The following is a 24942-nucleotide window of genomic DNA, read 5'->3' on the forward strand; positions in this document are numbered from 1 at the left end:
CTGTAGTCCTACTTGTACATAGTTTAGTTGGCTATACGCCGACTGTAGTCCTACTTGTACATAGTGCAGTAGGCCATGCCGATTGTAGTCCTACTTGTACATAGTTCAGTAGATCATGCCGACTGTAGTCCTCCTTGTACATAGTTCAGTAGGTCACATGTCAACTGTAGTCCTACTTGTACATAGTGCAGTAGGTCATATGCCGACTGTAGTCCTACTTGTACATAGTGCAGTAGGCCATGCCGATTGTAGTCCTACTTGTACATAGTTCAGTAGATCATGCCGACTGTAGTCCTACTTGTACATAGTTCAGTAGGTCATATGCCGACTGTAGTCCTTCTTGTACATCGTTCAGTAGGTCATGCCCATTGCAGTCCTACTTGTACATAGTTCAGTAGGCTATGTCAACTGTAGTCCTACTTGTATATAGTTCAGTAGGTCATACCGAATGTAGTCCTACTTGTACATAGTTCAGTAGGTCATACCGACTGTAGTCCTACTTGTACATAGTTCAGTAGGTCATACCGACTGTAGTCCTACTTGTACATAGTTCAGTAGGTCATATACCGACTGTAGTCCTACTTGTACATAGCTGTCCGTGAAACGGTACAATGACTAACACATACCTGTTATTGTATTGTGTGGCAGCTAGTGTTCACCTGACTTTCAGTTACCCAACCAAATACCTGTTGAACGTATAGTCAGCACAACACACTGGTTCTTCTCCCAGAACAGTTTATTTACAAGTAACAATGGTAACGATATCTAACAAATCATGCAGTAAAGGCACTATAAATCTATAACAAAAAATAGAACAATATAAACTGACGTAGCTACGATAATATACCTCTTCTATATCTGCAATTTCAATGGAAAGCGCAACAAAACATATGTAAGAAAGAACACAAGTTCTACATCAATATATTACGATATAACCTTGTGTTTAAAGAGACCGAATACAGCACCGCCGACAGACCATTTAGGGATCTCACCACTATTCAGATCTAACCCAAAACGGATTACGAGTCATGTCCAAAAAGATTGTTTCGAATGTAATTAATACTGTAAGAACAAAACACAAGATAAATAATAATATTATACACAGCATGACTTATGGAAATAGTAATGTAATGTACGCGAAAATTAAGCCGCGCGAAAATAAATGATTTTACAGTATATCATATACATAACATCAGGTGGAAATGGTTACATGGTTATAACCACGTTCATAAACACATGATCCACGACACACTGGTTATAAGTATAAGTAAAGAGATGTTAATCCACATAAGTGAATTGTGTCTGGAAAATATAACATACTCTAAGGTTGTCCTGTAGCATAGCAAAGAATTATGCCATACAACCATCGTTATCTTTTGAATCATGATGGCAAACAATAGACAATATAAAAATACAATTTACAATAAAATATTAGTATCTGTAGCAACATATACATGATATAATAATAGTTGTATCTAACCACATGTTTGTCTAATAATATCTTCTATTTATTTGGCTAGTCACAACTAGCTCCGAACAGGGCAATGCAGAAGGAACGGTGCTGCTTGGAGAACATATGAACTTCGTCACCCTGTTCTGTTCACACTGTCAGAACCTTTAACGCTAACGTTGTAGTCATAACACATAGTACTATAAATGAGTTAATATGGGGGGTTCGAACCTGGACTGTGCGCGTTGCAAGAGAACACATCTAGGTCAAACAACAACGCAAACGTTACAGTCTTCAAGTCATACCTAAACAAGCATATATGCAGTCGAATATTATTCCTGCTTTCGAGGCGTATTTAATTAACATAAAAACTAAACAAACGTAGTAAGAATAATTATTATGTTTAACACCGTGATGTACTTATAATGTTTTTACAGAACCCTCGCATAGGTAAAAAAAGTCAGTCTGTGTATTTGTTTGTGAACAGCTACATTACAGAACACAGGTACACCGACTGCAGCTGTTAATGCAGTACTGGCACAGTGCCAAGCCACTCCGTTGCCATGTCGGGGTGGTATGACATTCTAGGGGATGGCTCTCACTCTGTCATTGGCTATATGTAATGCTATTTGTACATAAACTGATTGTTAATAATGAATATACATTATGCACCGTTATGCTGCTTATAAATAGATGGTGAAAATCGACTGCGTATAAATAATATGATTAGATACATAAGTTAAAGGCAATGAATGTCAATCATTTCTCTATATATCTACTGTTATATCATTATGCACTCAAAAGATGTAGTCAAAGCAAAATCAGTTGTAATCAAGACATTATTCTTATTATTTTATGTTGTGATTTCTGTAAAAGATAATTTAAGATTTCTAATTTTGCTATATCGAACTGGTAACTGGTTGAATGTTTAGAGCATACTGGTATTTCTTGGGTTGAGCATACTGGTATTTCTTGGGTAGAATGTTTAGAGCATACTGGTATTTCTTAGGTTGAATGTTTAGAGCATACTGGTATTTCTTGGGTTGAATGTTTTAGGTGTACTACTACTTCTTTGGGATGTATAAGGTAAATTGGTATTTTGGTGGTTGAATGGTAAGGTGTACTACTATTGCTTTGTGTTGAGGTGTACTGGCAATTATTTGGACTCAATGTAAAGACTGAACAAGGATGTACGTGAATTAAGAATTGAAAGTGTACTGACATTAATTAGGGTTGAAGACACCCGTTGACACCCAGTCGAGAAAACCACCTGTTTAAAAAGAGAAGATTGAAGATTGACATCTCGTCTGGATGGTTGGCACAATGTTCATATGAAGTCTGTACCATCAACAACATCCATAAGTTCAGTTATATACCAACATGATGACATGTTAATACAGTGACAATTACAGATATATATATACACACACACACACACATACATACGCACGCACGCGTGCATGCACGCATATATGTGTGTATGTGTGTGTATATATGTGTGTGTGCGTGCGTGCGTGCGTTTGTGTACGTGTGCGTACATATGCAATATTTTCAATGGTGGCCAAAAGTCCTTGAATATAATTATCTATCGGTATGCTTTGACAGTGGGTGTAAAAAATATCATTGGCATTCTCGTCTTTGGTGAATCAACAGCATTGCCCTCTGCCGATTTCGTACTTGACTCCAGCCTTTACCTTCACACCAGGCTTAATACTGCTCGGTTATATAGATATATCTGTTTTAACGTACTGGGGCCTCACTTTCACACCATGCATGGTCTGTAGTAAACACTGTGTGTAAGTCAGTTGTAGATGCAAATGTTATTCCAGCGTAGCAGAAAACATCCAGGCCACGTGACCCTAGTAATAACGATCCATTCAGAGTATCCTCTTTCATGAAAGCAGCGTTCACGTGCAGCACACAGCACACAGGAACACGAAGCCGAAAGCGTTCCACAAACATGCTGCTATGGCCTCCAGTACGAAGCCAGTCCTGAACTTCCATCTGATGGTGGTGATGGTGTACTCGTTGCCAATGCCGCGACGGGGTATTTCATGTTCCCTAGGGGGCAAGCTGGCTCCGTAGATTATGATTGTCACGAGCATACAGAATCCTGAAAATGAAAATAGATGGTCTACGATGGTTCAACGTAAATTATAATGTTGAATATAAAGAATTTTCTGGATTTCACCTTTTCATCCTTTAATACAACGTTTCTTGGCCTGTTCCGGGCCCATCATCAGGTATAACTACCATGAAATCCAGGAAAGTCTTTATGTTCATCAAACAGCATCTCCCAAAATACCAATTAGACATGTAAATGATAACGTTGACCCAATGTTAGACCGCCAGACGGGTAATTAGGCGCCGTATTTCACCATGCAGAGTGTGGACCAAATCCCACTCGTATCCTGAATATGAGTCAAGGTTTTCTAGCGTTGATCATAATCCTTACTCGTCCGTTACGTCAAAGAGGTAAATGTTCACCTCCTGCATCAAATAAGGTTACTCCAACACTGGGCCAACACACGATCATATATTAGTATTAACTGAAATATTGTTTATCCTTGATCTTAGCCCCTCTATACTCAGACTAGTCTGTCTCACAGTCCCCGAACCACATCATTTACCCTACTGCCTAGCACCCCTCCCCCCCCTCCCCCCTTGCAATGTTTACGCTCGAAATGAAGCAAGTCTAGATTCCCTCATCCCTGGTCTCCCTGGAGCTCCTTATCATTTTATATGGGTTTCTTTGTCAGTATCAAAATTGTTTGTATACTCATAGGCTAAACGTTAGTCTGTTCTCAGACAGAGAAGTCAGCCAGTAGGACCCTAGCCGAAGGCCGTATTCACATTCGACATGACAGTATTTCCTGATAGTTTGTTATTGTTCTTTGTCACGGTAATAACTCTGAATGCCCTATGCAGGCGTATTTCAATCCATTCACCAGTTTCAGACGAAACGGCATAAATAACTAGCACAGACTATCTGGGACTATAATAGACAGAAAGTACAAATCGAGGTAACATACAAGTACGTGATGACTAGATATCATTCACGCACAACGCATCATGCACCCACTATGAACTCGGGGAACTAACTTGGTACACGGTGTGAAAACATTGTGGGTAAATAAAAACTTCACTGACTCACAAGGTGGACATGATGGTATGAGGAGAAGCCACAACGATGTGAATAGTGACAAGGCTCCTAAACAGCACAATACTGGGAGGTGTCTGTAAGAACCACAACAGCCTGTCTGCTACCGGAGGTAGAACTAGTGTGGGTTGTGGGTTGTGGGTTGTGGGTTGTGTGGGTTGTTGTCCTCCTACCCGTCCCAAGACTGACTGGCCTCACCGATATACCTCCATGACAGTGTGGGTTCTGATCGTTGAAACACTGAAGCGGGTCGTTGATCACGACAATACGTCACAGTGACATAACTATGGGTTGATGACCACGGCTACACACTCCGATCTATCACAATCAGATGTATGTTGTTCATCCATGCTACTCACTCCCATTAGTACCCACACTGCACTGGCCAATATGAGATGCTGAAAGCTGCTACACGGAACACCATATACCATGCTGGCAGGCCCCACTTGTTGAAAATCATGCTACACCCAACTCCTCGATCTAACATATTGGTTGGTTTAGGTTGTCGATGGCACTCACCGCCAATGTACCAGATCGGCAGAAACACCTTGAAGATGACATCTTCGTCCCAGGGCCCGAGCGCCATCACAAGGGAGAGAACTACGCACACTACACCGAAAAACAAACCAAGAACTGCAAATGCCTGCGTTGCCCTCACCCATCCTGCAAACAGAAAGCAAAGGGCACAAAACAGTTGGCAAATATTTATATCTTCGAAAAACAGAAACACAATAGAGTATTACAAACATATCAGTTCATACACTAATGGCACCAACACGGATTGTCCCTGAACAATATGTTTTCTGTTCCTCCAAGCCTTCGCTAATGGAAAAGTCCTTAATAAAGCAAGATTTGTCACCGACGTAAGGTCTCCTGAACGTCCCACCTTAAAACGCAGATGGACGGGTGGGGGTTGTGCGGGTGTCTGTGCTTTTCAGATTAAAGTGAGTTATTTCTTAATCATAATAGTGAATTTTCTAAGCGTCAGCGTAGCAGTTACTTTATGACAGGTGGTATAACTGCAACGATTTGAAAATACTTAGTTTGACTGACACGACCAAATGCCTCATCAGCTATATGAAATTGCTTTGTTTGATGTTCTAGGTCATTTAACTTTAATGAATGAATGAATGAATGATGTGACATTTTCAGTTGTGAGTACGAATACACACAATGGCATAACGTTTTAAAATCTGTGATGTAACAAAACGTTATTTACTGAGTTACCTGGGACGCCCACTTCGAGCAGTGATATGCACTGGTCGTGGTAGAAGTCTCCAGCCAGAAGTTCAATGTCGTGATCAAATCCACACGCTGACCAGATCCCCATGGACGCACGATTAATCTCTCGCCAGGTATCCACCGTCACAAGTGTCCAGTTGGGCAGAATGAAGCCAACAAAATAAGTGGTCAAGATGGCGATCTCGATGAACACAAAGCCCAGAGCAGCACGTTTTTCGGACATGACCGCCATCGTGCTTGGTTGAGTGTCTCTTCAGATTTGAGTACTGGTCACTTTTCACAGTGAAGCAGAGAGAACGACGTCGTTGCCGATGCTGGTTCCAAATCTTGCGTCACTTTCCAAACATCGCGTATTCCTGTAAACAACAAAAATCATTTGTTTGAATGTCTGCCAATGTAACCTGCAGCAACGACCTCGTAATGGAATTGTGCTGTTGGGTGAGGAATTCATTCAGCGGGTACAGATTATGCTAACACGTGAAATAACAGGTCAATGGAAGAGTCCATCGTGTCAGAAGCGGTTGTCCAGGTATTGGTAAAGAATAGAGGTGAAACGGTATACCACGGTATTAACTAGTAGAACTGCGGTATTTTGCCTTCTTTGGTTACGCTGTAATACAATCCAAAAATTCGGTATTGTCGGTTTTTATTACCCCTTTCTAATCTTCCCTAAGATGGCTAGAAACCGAATTATTTTGTCAATACTTATGCATTTCTTTGCAATACAACTGTTCCTGGCTTCTAGGAAGTAAGTTCTCATACATCGGACCAAAACGGGCCCAAATGAATGCCTTGTACCGCAATAATATAATTATATGTACCGTAACCCCTAATAGGAAATCCACAATCTAAAGTTTGCGCCTCAACAAGGTGTAAACTATATGAGGTATGTAAACATAGGTATATATTCCTCAGAGGAATATATCTCAACTCAAAATAACACGTGCTTGTCGAAAGACTACCGACCTAGATGGGGATCAGGTTTAACAAGACTTCGAATACACCAAACCCGACATCGTTGATCGCTGTTCCTTATAATAATGACAGGGTTGTCTACAACATATCGCTATAAGATTCCCCAATTAAACAAGATAATTATTTGTTAATTGTTTTAGTTTGTACCGTAAACTGATAACTAAAGATTTGACATCTTCGTTCTCTGCTCCACTGCATGTTTCCTAATGCAATGCAGCGATGTCGAACTATGAGTGGTTCTGTAGGTTTAACAAGTTCAGTAACAAAAGCGAAACAGTACCGATTTTGGAGTGTTTAAACGCCTTGCCATTTAGTATTCCGGAAAGGGGCGACTGGAGATAATCGAGTCTGGACCAGACAAACAGTCATTGATATTACTTGCAGCGTCCCCGGCATGTCGTCATGTTGACAGGTATATGAGTCAAGCACCATTTCAGTATTAACCGATAACTAAATAGATGAATTTAGATTAAATCGTCTTTTACATAGTACATAGTCAAGGGAACCGTTGTACAAAACGACCTTAGCGCCAAGACGATCTTAGACATAAATTAAGGTGTATGACATACAGTCACCTTAGCGCTAAGCTCGCTCTGTGCAATGGTACCCTGGTTCAATACTGGCCCAGAATCACTGGTTGATCTAAAACAGTAACACGCATCATATGTTTATTCCTTTTAAAAAGAGGACCGTTTGAGCCGAGAACGAATACGTATTAGCTTTCGTCAACATAATTACTGGTCACTTGGTCTGGGACGACTCATATGTTATGCATAGTTGCCTCCCTTGGATATGTCAGGATCTTCTCGTCGCAAGATCTAATTCAAGATTTGCATTGATAATTGTCGTTATTCATTCAGAACCAGCTCGTATGTGCAGCATATATCATCACCTCGGACTATCTTTACACATTGATATATCACTGCTAAATGGGGAAATGGGCTCTCATTCACTCCCACACTCCCTCACTTAAGCACTCCCACAACTGGTTAGTCAGATATAACGGTAAGATACTATTTAGACGCTCACTTTTAAGCATATTTCTATTCCAGCCCGACATAAGGTATACTTTAACTCAAACTTCGGAATATATTGTCCAATTAGAGTGCTCTCTTGACCTACGGATAACGTTCGCTATCTGATCACACGGTGCCTGAACATGTTTATGTCAGCCACAGGCTTCTTTCAACTCTCCCCAGAGCTGTACCAGGAGAGAATCCTCATCTATTTATACACAGCTTGCTGGCATTAAGGTATAGGTAATAGTGCAAAACCCGCGAGACTGGGGGAAATCGACGATGCAGTTATTATCAAACCATGTGTTGAAATGAGAGAATGGTTCTCCAAGATTCTTCACATGTGATTATAAACCGAAACGGACACAGGGTATATCTTCTACTCTACCTCAGCCATTGTTTCCGGCTCCCTAACCTTGGGTCCCGACCTTGATCCAGTGCTCCTAAATCTTTATAATTTACAGTAAATCGGCCGTCGCTGTATAGGCCTGGAGTGGGTGAGGTAGCGCGGTGTTGGCGCTGTACTTTAACCCCCTTCCTGCCGTCTCCATCAACTTGTCGTCATCATGCGTTTGTCTAAGACACGTGGCTAACACAAATGAAAATCTATAAAATGTCACCTGAGGTAAGAATTCATTACAGAACTGGTTCTCATACACGTGATGTGAATGTATTGATATGTCCGTTAGCACGTATGTTCAGGACACTGTTCAGTCTGAAGCACGTGATGTAAACGTATTGAAATGCTTGTTACTTCATAGATTCAGAACATTGTGCAGTCGTATGCACATGCAGTAAACGTATTGAAATGCTTGTTACTGCATAAGTTCAAGACACTGGTCAGTCTTATGCACATGCAGTAAACGTATTGAAATGCTTGTTACTGCATAAGTTCAAGACACTGATCAATCTTATGCACATGCAGTAAACGTATTGAAATGCTTGTTACTGCATAAGTTCAAGATACTGGTCAGTCTTATGCACATGCAGTAAACGTATTGGAATGCTTGTTACTGCATAAGTTCAAGACACTGATCAGTCTTATGCACATGCAGTAAACGTATTGAAATGATTGTTACTGCATAAGTTCAAGACACTGATCAATCTTATGCACATGCAGTAAACGTATTGAAATGCTTGTTACTGCATAAGTTCAAGATACTGGTCAGTCTTATGCACATGCAGTAAACGTATTGGAATGCTTGTTACTGCATAAGTTCAAGACACTGATCAGTCTTATGCACATGCAGTAAACGTATTGAAATGCTTGTTACTGCATAAGTTCAAGACACTGATCAATCTTATGCACATGCAGTAAACGTATTGAAATACTTGTTACTGCATAAGTTCAAGACACTGGTCAGTCTTATGCACATGCAGTAAACGTATTGAAATGCTTGTTACTGCATAAGTTCAAGACACTGGTCAGTGTCAAGCACGTGATGTAAACGTTTAGTAATGTCTGTTGCCACATATATTCAGAACACTGCTGTCTCATGCACGTGGTGTAAACGTAATGAAACATCTATTACCGCACACGTTCAGAACTCTGTTCAATGTCAAGCACGTGATGTAGGCCAGTTACAACGTCGGTTCTCACATTCATCATGCCCAGTGTTGATTCTTACAAATGTGGGTCTAGGGCGGTGTCGGTTCCCTCATAAGTTGACTGAGTGTTCGTTGACACCGCAGCACTCGGTAATACTCCCAGCGTTCTCCACTGTTGATATACACATGTAAGTAAAACACAGTGATTGTGACATACTTTGGTCCTTGTGAACTTTTCACTCAGGTCGTTATCAGCAGCATCGAAGGAGCAAACACATTCCAACAGCATAACACATCTACATCTTCATATGGACAGGTTCACAGCATTCGTGCATGCACATATACACGTTTTCACCATGGTAACAACATAATGTGCAATTAATTAAGGGGAGGGGTACTTGAAAGATTGATATGATGATTTCACAAACCTTTGGCATTTCCTTCAATGTGCCTACTTATTGAAACGTAGGTTTATTTTGGACATATTTGGTTAATTCAATGCAGTAGAATCCATGTTAACGACGTTTTCCTTAGTTTTGTAAAGATGGACAGGTACGTACAAAGCCGAACCATGACCAGGGTCTGATGGTTTACTGGAATGGACTGGTTCTTTCAGTGAAAACAATCCTCCATCTCCCTGTTTCAGTGAGTATGTCATGGTAACAGGTTCTAAACTTATATAAGGCTCACAAAAGTTTTCTTGCAGTATGTAAGGCATATTCAAACTTTGGACAATATGTTTTATACTTTATACATAGTGCCTTTGGATCTCATGTACGTATCAAGCATTAATATCATGTAATTTAGATGATTTCCTGGAGCCTATTTCTGCCCAGTAACATTATCATTCTCATCTTCACAAAGCGGAGTCATCTAAGTTCACCTCACACCAAGAAAACGTTTTCTTCCTGATTACAGGTAAGGTTCATGAGCGGCATATAGAAGTTGGTATTCAGGTAGAAGACAAAATATTATGGATGTCACATTCTTCTGTATTTTATAAAAAAACATTTCTGGGCTTCTCCTTGCCTGGCGAAGGAACAAGGCTTAAAAAGCCCCGAAACGTTGTGTATACAATAAAAGAGTTACATTCACAATATTTTGTCTTATACTTGATGATAGATGTTTCAGAGTTGACACGTTTTCAAATCCCCATACCTCGCATCCATACAAAGTTATGTGCCGTCCATGGTATGAAACACAGAACAAAGTGACAACAATATTCCATAACTTAAACAATGATTATGTCAATGCAGTGTCATCGTGTTTTCTAGCGCAGTGTCCGAATCCGGCTGAGGAACTGGTATCATTTGATTTTGCCATATCGACAATGCTGATATCAGGGCCTCGATTTTCGAGCTATCTTAGCGCTCACAGTACTTCGAAACTCTAGGCCCAGGGCCTGATTGTTCGAAGCTTTCTTACTCCTTGGCATTCGTAAGTAAATAGCAATGTATGCATGGCACTTATGGCTATCTTAGCGCTAAGAGAGCTTCGACAATCTAGGCTCTGGGAGATATGCTGCACTTAACCACTTCAACACTGTGTAAGTATTCCGCACCTTGTTTGTTGGGTAATATAACACCATGTAACGTGACACTGTCAACACAGGAACTACATCTAAAGTTATAGTCATGTGTGGATAAATACGTTTCCCGCAAAACATCTACTTTCAAAGATGTACGGTTTGCGGTTTCCGATTTCCTTTTTTCATAGGAAGACCAAATACACTTCCCCATGCTTCGAGTGACTACTTGGATGTATCCATCTTGTAATTCAGTACTGTAGGTGAGTAGAGAGTGAGGGAGTTAACATTTAACGTTGCATCGACATAGCTTGAGCCTTATAGAGAAGAGCGCACGTCTGCACACATACACATTTTCAGTAAATAGTAACTGTTTATGTTTATTCATTTCATTATTTTAACATTGTTCTTTACAAACAGAAAAAGTCATGGCACCAAATTCAGAAACAAGCAATTTGTATCACATTACATATGTATATAGTTACAAATCACGATACAGGTCAGTTTATCTAGTAGCTACATAGGTTATACTGGGGATTAGGCTTTCTTTGTACAGTACAGTTTCTAGAAACCTTTTTGAGTTAAGCCCCACTCGGGAGTGGAACCCACACCCTGAGAGCCAGACACCTTGTCGCCAACACAAAGCTCAATCGCCTAACCCGCTCAACCACAGAAGTCTCTAGTAGTTCAGAATCAGGTGCCAGCTCAGAAGGAAAAACAGATGTTTCACAATTATCGCTTCATGATGTGAGTTCAAAGCATTTTCAAATTCCACTAAGTCAAGTAGTATATGTTTGATGGTGACTACTTCATCGCGAGACATACGCTTAGGAGGCCTATTTCTATCCGTTTTGAACAGATAATAATGAGTAATATAAACCGTAGAATTACATCATCACGTTTTGACAACCCAAGGTGGTGCAACCAACTGATGATTTCAATTCGTGAAGTTTATTTCTTGGGTGCTTGGGTGCCGTACCTCTTTCGCAAAAGGCTCTTGTGATATGGAGTTTGAAGTCTCTGTATATGTACGGGATTGGTATCAGATTTGTCAAGAACTTACGCTGCTATATGTGTTATCAGTGTCGACGTGCCCTGGTAACCAGCATTGTATTGTATTGTATTGCATTGCATTGTCACCTGACTCATTCGTTTGTTGTGTAATTTGTGGTGTGAATAAATTTGATCCCTTTCTTGGCAGTGGCATGGTGTGTTAATGAGAAATCGTCCCTATCCTTCTGAAGTACGAACTGGATGATTTGGTTTTATGTTCACTGTTTTTAGATAGTGTGTAATTGCAGTTTCTACAGCATTGTGGTGTCTGGCTGCAGTTTTAGACTGGTGGTATATATCAGACTATGGTATACACAGTCTACTGTAGTTACCCTGTAAATAGACGCGATGTCTGTTTGTAGTATTAAGATGTGTTGAATAAACGCAGTATACAGAGATGTGGCGTGTGTTTAAGGTAAGACAGTGTGATCTCAGGTTCAAGAATGCAGAGATGGTCTCAGGTTGCATTATACAGACATTCGGGTTTTAGTTGCAATATACATGGACATGATCTAAGGTTGTAGCATGTAGAGATGGCGTCTTTAGTTGCAATATACATGGGCATGATCTGAGGTTGTAGCATGTAGAGATGGTGTCTCTAGTTACAGTATGCATAGGCATGATCTAAGGTTGTAGCATGTATAGATCACAGGGGCTTGTATCGCTTTGAAACGGCGTTCGAAAGACATATAGATGTATTGACCCTACCCTAGTACTATATAAAAGGATAGTACTAGGGTAGGGTCAATACATCTATATGTCTTTCGAACGCCGTTTCAAAGCGATACAAGCCCTTGTGGTATAGATGGCGTCTTAAGTTGCAAAATGCATAGACATGATCTAAGGTTGTAGCATGTATAGATGGCGTCTTTAGTTGCAAAATGCATAGACATGATCTAAGGTTGTAGCATGTAGAGATGAGGTCTTCTCTAGTTGCAATATACATGGACATGATTTGAGGTTGCACTATGTATAAATGACGTATTTAGTTGCAATATATATAGACACTATCTGAGGTTGTAGCATGCATAGATGGCGTCTTTAGTTGCAATATACATGGACATGATCTAAGGTTGTAGCATGTAGAGATGAGGTCTTCTCTAGTTGCAATATACATGGACATGATCTAAGGTTGTAGCATGTAGAGATGAGGTCTTCTCTAGTTGCAATATACATGGACATGATCTAAGGTTGTAGCATGTAGAGATGAGGTCTTCTCTAGTTGCAATATACATGGACATGATCTAAGGTTGTAGCATGTAGAGATGAGGTCTTCTCTAGTTGCAATATGCATGGACATGATTTGAGGTTGCACTATGTATAAATGACGTATTTAGTTGCAATATATATAGACACTATCTGAGGTTGTAGCATGTAGAGATGAGGTCTTCTCTAGTTGCAATATACATGGACATGATCTAAGGTTGTAGCATGTAGAGATGAGGTCTTCTCTAGTTGCAATATACATGGACATGATTTGAGGTTGCACTATGTATAAATGACGTATTTAGTTGCAATATATATAGACATGATCTAAGGATGCAGCATGTAGAGATCGTGTCCCTAGCTGCAATATGCAACGATATGATTTAAGGTTGTGTGCAGAGATGCGGTCCCTCGTTGCAGTATACATAGATATGGTCTGAGGTTGTAGTATTCAGAGATGTGGTTTCACGTTGCAATATACATGGGCATGATCTAAGGATGTAGCAGTAGAGATGGTGTTTCTAGTTGCAATATACATAGACATGATATGCGATTGTCGTATGTAAATGTGAGGTGTCTACTTGCAACATACATGGACATTATATAAGGTTGTAGTATGTAGAGATGTGGTCCCTCGTTGCAGTATACTTGGACATGATCTGAGGTTGTAGTATGTAGAGATGTGGTCCCTCGTTGCAGTATACTTGGACATGATCTGAGGTTGTAGTAGGTAGAGACATGATACATGACTGTAGCATCTAGAGAAGTAGCCCCTACTTGCAAGGTACATAGACAGAATGTAAGGTCGCAGTATACAGAGGTGGCTGCAGTAAGGATACATTCATTTACATATAGGCTACATGGTGCTTTTGCACATATGTTGTTGTAATACACAAAGCGTGAGGCATCAACAGTCGAGACAGAATCATCATATGTGGCAGTGAGAGCTAGCCTCGGAACTATAGGACAGATCTCCAGACACTGACTCCTTATAAGTCAACTGGATTCCCCTACATTTTGTCACTTATCCAAACATTTCAAGAATTTACACTTTCCAAAATGGGAGTCTAAAATAGAACTGCACCACACTGTGCACGATGTAATGATATAACGTTATTACCAAGCGGTGATGTACTACTCTACATGCAGGCTTTCGTTCAGCAGCTAAAGAGACGGCGAAAACAACACTCACCAGCTGTGGTTGATGAGCCAGACCAAAAGACGAGGGCTATAAGGTCAAAACCAGGAGATGTTTCTTGTAGAAGCGTGTATGTCCCACGCTGAAGACTCCTTGTCAACTGAAGGGGTGTGTAAAAACAATTATCATACAGCGATTACATTCAGGTCACACTTCAAGTGCCAGAGAGGGTCAATTGTTTGTTTTCGAATCCAGCCTTCCCACAGCCAGCATGGGAATAGCAGTGTGTGGCGTCATAAAGGAAGCGATAGAAAATGGCACATGCGTTTATAATTTCATACGGAAGTACTTCACTAGGTTACAGATGCTTTTAAATGCCGCGTTTATCATCGTGCATCTAGCTCTGAAACTGTGTATCGGTGTGACCTCGAACCCTAAATCTGTTGAAAACAGCATCGGCAAAATAAACACCTCGTCTCAACAACACACTGTTTTCACACACAATAACGTACATATGTCAAGTTTTTAAACTCAACAACGAGCTGATGTTGTATACGATCGCATGTATTATTTGACACAGTAACTGAAACATTTATTCAAGTTTCACAAAACTCATTTAGCAGTCATTGCTCGCCCTGTGTTATAACACTGACATAATTTGGAATGTTGTGCGAGACATTCTGACAATGGTTATGTGTCTGCTTGCACACCTCCCACAGTCATCGGAAAGAATTCAGTCCAAGTGTATTTCTATTCAGAATACGTGCTTTCAAATGTGAGCGGGCATCTGAAAGTAAATTACCAGAGGGAATCAGGTATCATAAATTGTATTTTTTTGTAAAGAGCATAGAGATTTGCTTGCTTCTATGTTTGGTGCTATACATTTTCTGTCCTTGAAATGGTAGTGAAATGAAAATATATATTTCTGAAACAAAACCTTTTTGGAACATGGACCATGCAGACTTGATCTCGTATAAGGCTGACATAATGCCGATGTGACGTTAAATCCAACTTAACTTAACTCAAATTGCAACGAATTATGCAAAAAGGTCTTGCTAAATTTGAATAAAGTGTGTCGATCTGACTCCGCGGTTGACAGTGGGTCACTGTGTATTCCCTGCTGGGTTCTAAATTGTCAGTTCACAATATTATTATGCCGCTACACACGATTCTGTAATGTTATAATTCTGTGACAATTCTGACAAGTCATTACACATCTGGTACACCAAGAGTATTAGGGGCGGGTAGCATTGGTAAAAGCATTCAGTCGCCACGCCCAAGACCAGGGTTCGATTCCCCAAATGGGTACAATGTGCGAAGCTCATTTCTGGTGTCCCCACATATATGGGAGGCATATTGATTAGACAAGGAAGACCAAACTCACTCACTCTAGGAGTATTATACTGTATTGTTTGTGTGCAATAACATGTATTACGTATGAAATAACATGTAACAGGCGGACGTAACCAACATTTTAGCCCCGACTACTTGATGTACATTTCAGTCGAAATATGAATGATGAACCAGTAAGGTCATAACAGCACTTGAGACCGGCATTTTGGACTGATATACATACAGGTGAGAATTGGTTGTCAACTTCATTTGAGGAACTCGACGTATCGGAGTATATTCAGTCTTAAATCCTGATCAGATTAGACTAACGACTAGTCTCTGAAATTAACACATTTTACAGAAAAATGAGTGCACAGTAAATAAATATATACAATGAGAAGGAGCCGTGTGACTTGAGGTGTGGAAATCTTGACCGTCATCTATCTTCTAGACTTGCGTGGGCTTTCTTGGATATATTTGCTTCAGGGTTTGCATGACTGGCAGACTAGTGGGAAGTAAGCATTTATTTCCTAAACGTCCTCAAACAACGACGTGGAAACTGAATTACACAGTTTACAATTACTTGTTTCCTGTTATATTTATCATCCATTGTAGCTAGTTTGTATATAGTCAGTCCCGGGGCTGTGGTCTACAATGCCATTCTCGATTCTAGAAAATATTGCTGGAATATGATCACGGGTTTTCAGCTAGGAAGAGCATATATAGCTCCATTCTCATCTATAACTGTAACCCAAACAGAACCCGCACATGCCTTGTGGCACCCTGCTATAGATAAGGGGATGCTGTGCTGAAAGGTTAAAGGCCAAATAACCCCAAGCAGGCTCTTTTGGTAATTTAATATCCGTTATCTGAAGAAGCGGTTCTAACTTTTCATACTAATCAAACGATGTGACCATCGCATACGCATTAAGTCTAAGAATTTACATGAATAATTATTACCCCAAACCCAAATAATGTGCTAACATAAATATACTTATTATATTGACATTAATAAAATATTTGATGAATGATATTAACATATAATCACTGTATAATAGTAATTCTGATTTTATGTTCCTCTCTGCTCGAATGAATATAGAAGAATGCATATTTATGAAATTCTAGTCCACAATTCTGTATAAACGCAATGAGTGAAGCACATGTTGTGTACAACAATTAGATATAGTAACTCCAGAACACACGCTCTGATCACTCGGTGTGAGGTAATTCCAGGAATGTAATTGGTAGTACTGACAGGAGCCTGGAGTGCATTCTACAGCTACACATTCATATCTGAATGGGGCCGTCAGGCAAGGAACGGTGTGGAATTCCGATAGTTCTGAAAGTTATTTATGGAAACATGTTTTCCGAAATCTTGAGCAATTCAAACGCATGCAAATATATAGAAGTGACTTACGGTGAATGAAGACGGGGATACCTTGCTGGTGTAACGCCTCGTAACACCTGGAGAATCACGGACCCTCTCTGTGAATCACAAATACTCAGTTGACTATTTTTGGTGCTGCTGTTTACGGGCGGGACGGTGTCTACCCAAATTGTTCCTTGTGAGATTTATTCATAGCAGGCAGGCGCTTATAAAAACAGCTTTTCCAACAACAGCGAGTTATTTATAGACTGGTATGACTTGTGAGCTGTCAGTATTACAAAGAGTTGGATACATGTATTTCCGTGTGTGAGTGTGTGTGCGTGTGTATATATAAATATGCGCTAGTTCGTCTTTTGCTGTTATAACCACTCGCTTCAATGAAACGAAACGCGATGTTTACAGCGCGGTGTATTCACACCTAAACGGTTCTTTAAGTACACTGTTACATAGATTTTGGCTTGAGTTTAAACTGGAAGAACTACGAATTTCATTCCGAGATTATAATTCAACAAGACAAAAAAATACATTATGAAACAAGACATAACTGTTGGTTAAACAAATGGATGGGTACATGACACGTTCACGTCGTGTCTACTTTAAAACTAGACTCTGATCATCAGTGAGTTCGATATCGGCAAACAGATTTCGGAAAAAGTACCCATATTAGGCAGGTGACGGTTATGAAATGAGATAATTCAATGTAAAAACTTCTGAATAATGAGCCTCTGTCTGTGTGTTTAATTTATTCGAAAAAGATTAAATAATTACGAACTGGGTGATAACAGTCAAAGTCTGATGAACCTATATCCACAGCGGTGTCCAGTTATTATCACAGCATTTTCTCCATCGTGTCAGCACTAGGCGTACCAGGCTTCCAAGGGGGTTAATTAGCGAATGCTCCAATCTCTTTCACACAATTTATCGTTCCATTCGGTGACACTACACATCACTTACATAGAGGAGCTCTCGTCTCATACATCCCCGCCTTCTCGAGCGCGTTGCGTTCTTGTGATGAGGGCACTGATGCCGCTTTGTGACTAAAAGCGCTCTCTCGTCACGCCAAATGACAATGCTAGAATATTGAAACGAGCAGCGAAAAACCACACTCATTTCTTGACACTTGTGACAGAGGACATGTAACTTGTGTTCCTTTCTTAAACGAGAGTTATTTAACCCCATTCCCTCAGCACTGATAATGTGTTCCACTCTATAGTGTCCCATGTCTCTTGTGAGAAAATGTTACTCATTCTTTTATAGTATGCCTTTTCTGAGCAGTATTGCAGTAGTCAAGTGTGCCTGTATTGTTTTTGTGCCCCGTTTGCAGATAGCGTTGACATATTCCCGTTGATAAAATCATTCCATAAGCAAGGCGCGACGGAAGATTTGGCGGAGATCATGCAGACTTGTTGGAGGATTCCGACGGCGTCGTAAACGTCGCTCCATTTCATACCAGAGGTGTTCAGTGGGTGACAAACCAGGTCAAGAGAACACGTTAACACCATTCTGATTCAGCAACACGTAGTCTACAGTTATGGTCTTGAAACGCCAGGGCTATTTTGTTGTAGAAATGATGAAGCCGCCATTTGATCACGGTACTGGAGACATCGATGTTCTGGCGTCTTAACTTACCGATGGGTTGGACGTTTTTTGCACGGATGTCGTTGATCTCTTGACGTCCTCGAAGAGTTTCCGCAGAAATAGATTTGTTGACGAGTATGGTGCAGTTTGTATGGGTTGATGGCTGGACTCTGTGTCGTAGGTGCGTAGTTCGAATCCATAGTTCTTGGCATGGGGAGGTTACTGGTGGGCAGTCACTATACGGACAGCAATTAACTTCCTGGAGACGTGTAAAATGAGAAGTTGAACAGAATAGTAGCTTCATGCTGCAAGAACCCGTGTCTTCTGCGTGATGCTGCGAACGCTTTAACCACGGAGCTACCTGACCGAGGCCTGTCGGTTTTGCAAATGGACTATGGTATTACTATAAGTTTAAAAACATTATACATTCCACAAACAAAGAAAGAAAGAAGTATTAAAAATCCTCGAACCAATAGTAACAGTCCGCCTCATGCTACAAATACCAAGCAGTGCTCTAGGCCGCTATGATCCTGCAGACAAGGCATGGCGTTGAGTTAATGCCGGCCTCTCCCTTGGCATGTTGCACACCAGAAAGACAGACCACTGGGACGTCCGAGTCGTGAACTGGAGGCATTTTACGACCACTTCCAACACAGTGTGACACAAGGCAGTCCTGAGAGTCTGGTGGTTGATGACCTGGCTCTGAGTTACGTTCCTCTCCAGAGCTGGCTGCCACAGTAGATGTACACACAGCCAGAGGGAACTCGCTTTGTCGATAACTTCCTCTTCCCCTAGCAGAGTCCAAATCCACATGTAACACTGGGAAATAAAGAGTTGCATGGAACCGCTAGGAAATAAGGAGACACGATCATTTACGATCTTCACTCTCCAAATAATGCTACAAGTATTTCACAGCAGAGGCAGCATAGTCCGATTAGAGTCAAAAGGTTCACGATTCCCACCGCCACACAGTGCAGGTAGAAGGCCCCCCAGTAAAAGGTGTCCCGGCTTGGTGATTTCGGGTCTCCATCCTCCCTCACCAGGTCACCAGGTCTCATGTTACAAGCGAAGATTATCAGATGGATTAAGGAGAACAGACCTGAAAGTAAACAGTGGGTGACTTAACTTGGCTATGAACAGTGTTCCTGACATACTGCCTTAGAACACCAGACGTTTATCACCTTCAATTTGGGTATTCATACGCAAAATGAAAGAATTCGAGCACGTCTAAAGGAAATGACTAGACCTCTAGACCCTGAAAGTAACACAAACGCAGCTACGTTTAACTGCTTGATCCAGGTGGTCCTAAACCTTCAGTCTAAACCTGCATTGAATGCAACGTTAAACTCATATAAATTATACGTTTGATTACTAGAATCTCTTGTTTGAGTGGATTGGCATAAGTCATTTTGCTGGGATTGTCAATCAGCGTCAAGCTTCGCGTGATTTTAATGATGAAAAAGTGAGGTTCATTCCTCAGGACGGGAGGAAGTGCGACAAGGGATGTTTACCTGTAACGGTCCACAAAACAAGGAATGGTACCATTAACCTTGTTTCGGCTGTCTTGTCGAGCAGGATAATGCAGCACCACAAGACTGATGCTACACACAGCAGCACGAGACACATTATGGCAAAGAACTGAACTGCACGCACCCAGCCTGCAAAGAAGAAAAAGACTCGGCGAGATCCTCAAGCATGGTTAACAATAGTCAAGTTGATCAACGGATTGATTCCCACTTGCGAGGACTTTGATTTGAAACAGACAATGGAAACTAAGAAACTAGTTTAACTGTTAAAGCGTTGACGGTTCCATTCTACACATGGTTACAATGCGTTAAGCCCATTCCCGTTGTTCACCAACGTATTATTGGTCGAATATTGCTAAAAGCGCAGAAAAACCATATTCAGTCAGACGTCCATGTGTGACTAACATTAGTTATCACTTCAAGGAGATATGTGTTTGTCTGATGAACAACGGCAATAAAAACAGAAATAATTTAAGTAAAAGTTCTCTGTATTATGTCCGTTAATGGGTCATTATCAGCAAGCATTTAATTACCTGGCACACCAGCCACGAGCAAACTGAAGCAGTCCTTGGGCTTCGCCTCATCAAAAACCTAAGAACATACATGAAAATGGCTGTATATGCAGGATCACGCTCTTAATCCTTGGCAAAGACTTCGCAAAAAGGATCACGTGTCAGTTTCAATGTTGGGGATGATGGGATGCAAGTTGGGGTGTGTGGTGGTGGTTCTTGAAGTTGTAGAATGACATGATTTTAGCGCAGCAACAGCCAAGAGGATAACACAAAAAGGGTAGACAACTTATGAAGAGATACAGAGTGGGATATGGATCTTTGACGTGTACCAACTATGATAAAACCAACGATGCGAGATTTGAACCAGTATTATGGCATGCCAAACGCACTCACACCCCTTTAACCAGATTGTTTCCCTACTGCCTAGTCAACTCTACAATGCCATATCCCTAAATGAAGCAAGTCTAGATTCTAAGTCTCTGGTCTCCCTTGGACTCCTTTTCAATTTAAATGGGTTTATTAGATACAATCAAAATTTAAAAAATAGTTCAAAAATATATATTAAAATCTAAAAGGTTCAGTGATTGGATATAATGTTACTCATGTAAGGAAATGATGTGTTCCCTATAATTATTTGTTTTATATGGCTTATTCTCCTTTTGTATATATCTTTCTATTCCTGTACATAGTTTGTTTCACTTCATGCATGTAAGCATTGTATATAGGAGAGGGTTTCACTAAGTTGGGATAACTTGTACCCAATCCATTCTCTGGAATAAATATATTTAAAAGAAATCAAAATTATATATTCAGAGAATAAGCGTTAGTCTAAACCCTCCCTTGCCCAGTCGGAAGGACACTCCCGTTCGCAGCTTCTTTCGGCAAGTATGGATTGCTAAGGATCAATTCTTACCCGGGTCTTGGCGGGTCGGTGAAAAGATTATGCTCAAAGAGATAGGTCAGCATTTAGAAAGAGTTTGCGGGCACGCATCTATTTGCAGGCGGCTGGTCAAGGTTCTTCATGTGGTTGATACTTGTCATCGTTTCTTAAGTATGTAAATCAGTATTCATGTACTGTGCAATTCACAGAATCGTAGTAAACTCATACATCGTCCTGAAATAGGATACCCGTGAAGGCCCAGCTGTAGAATAGGCCTTCAGCAACCCATGGTTGCCATAAAATACGACTATACTTGTCATAAGAGGCGACTAACGGGATCGGGTAGTCAGACTCGCTGACTTGGTTGACACATGTCATCGCTTCCCCATTGCGCAGATCGATGCTCATGTTGTTGGTCACTGGATTGTCTGGTCCAAATTCGATTACTTACAGACAGCCGCCATATAGCTGGAATATTGCTGAGTGCGGCGTAAAATAAACTCACTTACTAACCCTGAAACAGGAGGAATATATTCTTTCATGCAGAGAGTGCTCAACAGAAACGTTAAAATTAAGAATTCAAATCTGTCATATGATAATATGTGTCGACCCCAGTGCCGACTAATGACACAACACATTCCGTTAGATATGATAGAAAATGGATGGTACCACCAAAAAAGTTTTCAGCTCCCAACATGGCAGCCATGCCGAAAACCGGACTGAAACCACTGCAACAAATTATTTATGCTGTATTTGGAGGGGCAGGTATGTGAGGTTTCAGCGTCATTGGCCTAGTGGTTTCTGAAGGCACAGAGCCCAACAGATGTCTGACGCCGTACAAAACATACATGGCATCAGCTCATCTATCTTTTATCTTTTCACAGCATGAGGGGAATCATTTGAAACAATTACGGCCATCTGTTACACATTCAAGAATTGTGTATTATCGTTGTTGGGTGAAAACACAAATCGAGACCTTTGTTAATAATAATATTATATCAAAGCAATAATTAGGACTGTAAGTCGCCAGTTTCATACTAGCGTTGTAAAGGTCGGTACAATCGATCTATCATTAAATATTGGTCAGTCGTCTTGTCACTGTGAATCGGCTCACGCGATGATCCAACATTGTTGCGTAGGTAGACAAGCAGCAGATTACGATTGTCATGGGGTGTTGTCACTCAAGCATGCCCACGTGAGTCGACCGGCCACATTGAAACATAAACAGTTGAAGTATGGTTTGTCTCGTGCAACCCAATATTCTTGCAATATGGATGTGGGAAGCACCCATTTGAAACATTCATGCAGCCCGTTCTCGTTGCGCCGACGTTAAATCTTAGCATTTACAAGTGATTATTAAGTCTTCACGACAAACAGATTTTATACATTCTGTAGAAAAATTGTTTGTACAGGGGACAATAATCACAATTTTGTGAAAATTCGTACAAAACATTCGAAAAATGATTCTGGATGAATTTTGGCAAATGAAACATGGTAGTTGAGTTCTATGAAATCAGTGTTCTTCAATAATATTACTCGTTATAACGCAAATTTGGGATTACAGCAACAGTTACACCCGTGTACTCAGTTTTGCTGTGATTTCAATGGGTTGATGTTTTGATATTAATCAGCAGCTCTAGAGAATACACAGGTCGGATACTGGAAAAAAGTCCGGGAGCATCCATATGCCGCTGAAAAGTCAAAATCATCTTCAGAGGTTGTAAACATCAAACCCATGACCACGCGCTATCAAGTGAGAAGAAGATCCGATAGACACACCAATAACCAAAGGTATTTGCTTACCTGGAGATTAATATCATAACCACATGCTCTAAATAATCCCATATTTGCTATGACTCGTCCTCGTTTCTTGCTCGTTTGCTCATATGCGACCATCCACGTGTCGAAGCCGAGGCCGCAGCAGTAGACAATGAGGAGGGTGGCCCCTGCTGTAGCTGTGGCGGCCTTGCCACGTGCGACCGGCATACCTCAATCTCCCAATTCCACAAGCACTTTCTAAACAAAAGCAAAAGGGGTGGATGGTTGTGACTATGTGTTTCGAAATAGTTAATAGTCAAAATAGTAATATAAAACAGAAACAATAAATCAACCTAGAAACCTGTACGCAGAAGAAATTAATGTGTAGTCAAAGGCCCAAGTACAGTGGAAGCTGTCTAAACCGGCACTCATCGGGCCTGAAGAAATAATCCGGTGTAGACAAAGTGGTGGATTGTAGAGCTGATGGTAAATGTACAAGTTATGGATGGGTCTAACATTTTATGTGGTGTTGACAACTTGCCGGACTGGACAGATGCCGGTTTTGTCAGCTTCCACCGTACGTATGATACAATAATATGGGTGAAGGTAAACAATCATTGTCTCTGCCTAACAGTAACATGAATGAGTGTCATTTGTGAAGTTCTGACAATATCTGGACTGATGGGTAACATTACTTGATAGAATAACTTTGCTGGTGGTGTCAAGTGAAAATAAGAGAGATCTTCGATTTCATATCATGCCCTCAGTGCGGACAGATACGTTGCTCACGAGGCATACCTGAAATGCAAACTTTTTCAATCTGTAGAATAATATGTCAGCTCTTTACAAGAGCGAATTGGCACGCAACAAAATATTGGGATTTCTTTTTCACCATCAACAGTTGCTCCAGAGTGCACGCTCCTTTCACGTGGTGTGAGAGAATACTAGAGGTGCCGCCAAAGCAGTAGTACCCACTAGAGCAAGCCAAGCAACTTCAGCCCATCGGCACTGAGTAGCAAAACCAGTACAGCTCCCATTCGTTAAATCTCGTCTCGGTACCTCACCGCGTACAAGTTCCCTTCATTCCCAAGTCACTTCACAGTCACGATAACATGGCCTCCAAGTATACACGGTGCCACGGTGAGGATTTGTGTTACAACTGAAAGCTATTTATGGAAACAATTTATCAGATATCTTGAGCAATTCAAACGCATGCAGGTACGTAGAACTGACTTACGGTGAATCAGGACGGGGAAGCCTAGCCGGTGTAACGCTTTGCAAGACCTGTTGAAATCCCCGGCCTCTACGTAAATTACATAAACTCGGTGTCCACCCAAATTGTTCACCGTGAGTTTTATTAATACCAGACAAATGTTTACTAATCCTCTCAGTGCTGTTGTCTCTTTATTTCTGGTACTGAGATGACACAGGTCTGTACTATATAACGTTCACAAAACAATATTTACACACAGATGTAATAAACTACATTGCATTGTAAGCAAACATGGACAAGTGTTGTGTGGTTTTTGTTATTAAAAAATCCTGGGAATACATAAATTTATCGGATTTACTTGTCATTTGAATTTTGTATGGAATACAATAATTCCCATCTTTTTAAATATATAACCTTAATTTAATTAGTCTATGTACATATCT

General features: G+C 40.7%; 2 protein-coding genes across 3 annotated transcripts; both read right to left on the reverse strand.

Annotated features, from left to right (window-relative positions):
- Nucleotides 1–718: 718 nt before the first annotated feature.
- Nucleotides 719–17198, reverse strand: LOC137277108 (uncharacterized). 2 transcript variants are annotated; one of them, XM_067808771.1, is made up of 5 exons: nt 17063–17198; nt 14368–14473; nt 5838–6208; nt 5130–5273; nt 719–3563 (listed from the first exon to the last, which is right to left on the reverse strand). In XM_067808771.1, exons 3-5 carry the CDS (start codon nt 6082–6084, stop codon nt 3358–3360), a joined length of 597 nt encoding a protein of 198 aa, XP_067664872.1. In that variant the 5' UTR covers nt 6085–6208; nt 14368–14473; nt 17063–17198; the 3' UTR covers nt 719–3357. The 2 variants fall into 2 exon arrangements, with proteins under 2 accessions (XP_067664872.1, XP_067664873.1); XM_067808772.1 differs by lacking the exons at nt 14368–14473; nt 17063–17198 and adding an exon at nt 9376–9455.
- A 319-nt stretch (nt 17199–17517) lies between these two features.
- On the reverse strand, nt 17518–24548 carry LOC137278522 (uncharacterized). Its single transcript, XM_067810907.1, has 5 exons — nt 24524–24548; nt 23332–23544; nt 20670–20727; nt 20122–20268; nt 17518–19709 (listed from the first exon to the last, which is right to left on the reverse strand). The coding sequence occupies exons 2-5, from the start codon at nt 23512–23514 to the stop codon at nt 19492–19494; spliced, it is 606 nt and encodes a 201-aa protein (XP_067667008.1). The 5' UTR covers nt 23515–23544; nt 24524–24548; the 3' UTR covers nt 17518–19491.
- Between the last annotated feature and the right edge of the window lie 394 nt (nt 24549–24942).

Source organism: Haliotis asinina, chromosome 3 (assembly GCF_037392515.1).
Source record: "Haliotis asinina isolate JCU_RB_2024 chromosome 3, JCU_Hal_asi_v2, whole genome shotgun sequence".
Taxonomy (NCBI): Eukaryota; Metazoa; Mollusca; class Gastropoda; order Lepetellida; family Haliotidae; genus Haliotis; species Haliotis asinina.

Coding starts and splice junctions, on each gene's coding strand:
- LOC137277108 (XM_067808771.1), bottom strand. CDS start 6,084: ATGGCGGTCATGTCCGAAAAACGTGCTGCTCTGGGCTTTGTGTTCATC. Junction 5,274..5,837: donor GCTCGAAGTGGGCGTCCCAG/GTAACTCAGTAA, acceptor TTCTGTTTGCAG/GATGGGTGAGGGCAACGCAG. Junction 3,564..5,129: donor GCCGATCTGGTACATTGGCG/GTGAGTGCCATC, acceptor TTTCATTTTCAG/GATTCTGTATGCTCGTGACA.
- LOC137278522 (XM_067810907.1), bottom strand. CDS start 23,514: ATGCCGGTCGCACGTGGCAAGGCCGCCACAGCTACAGCAGGGGCCACC. Junction 20,728..23,331: donor GTTATGATATTAATCTCCAG/GTAAGCAAATAC, acceptor GTATGTTCTTAG/GTTTTTGATGAGGCGAAGCC. Junction 19,710..20,121: donor TGTTTTGTGGACCGTTACAG/GTAAACATCCCT, acceptor GTTTACTTTCAG/GTCTGTTCTCCTTAATCCAT.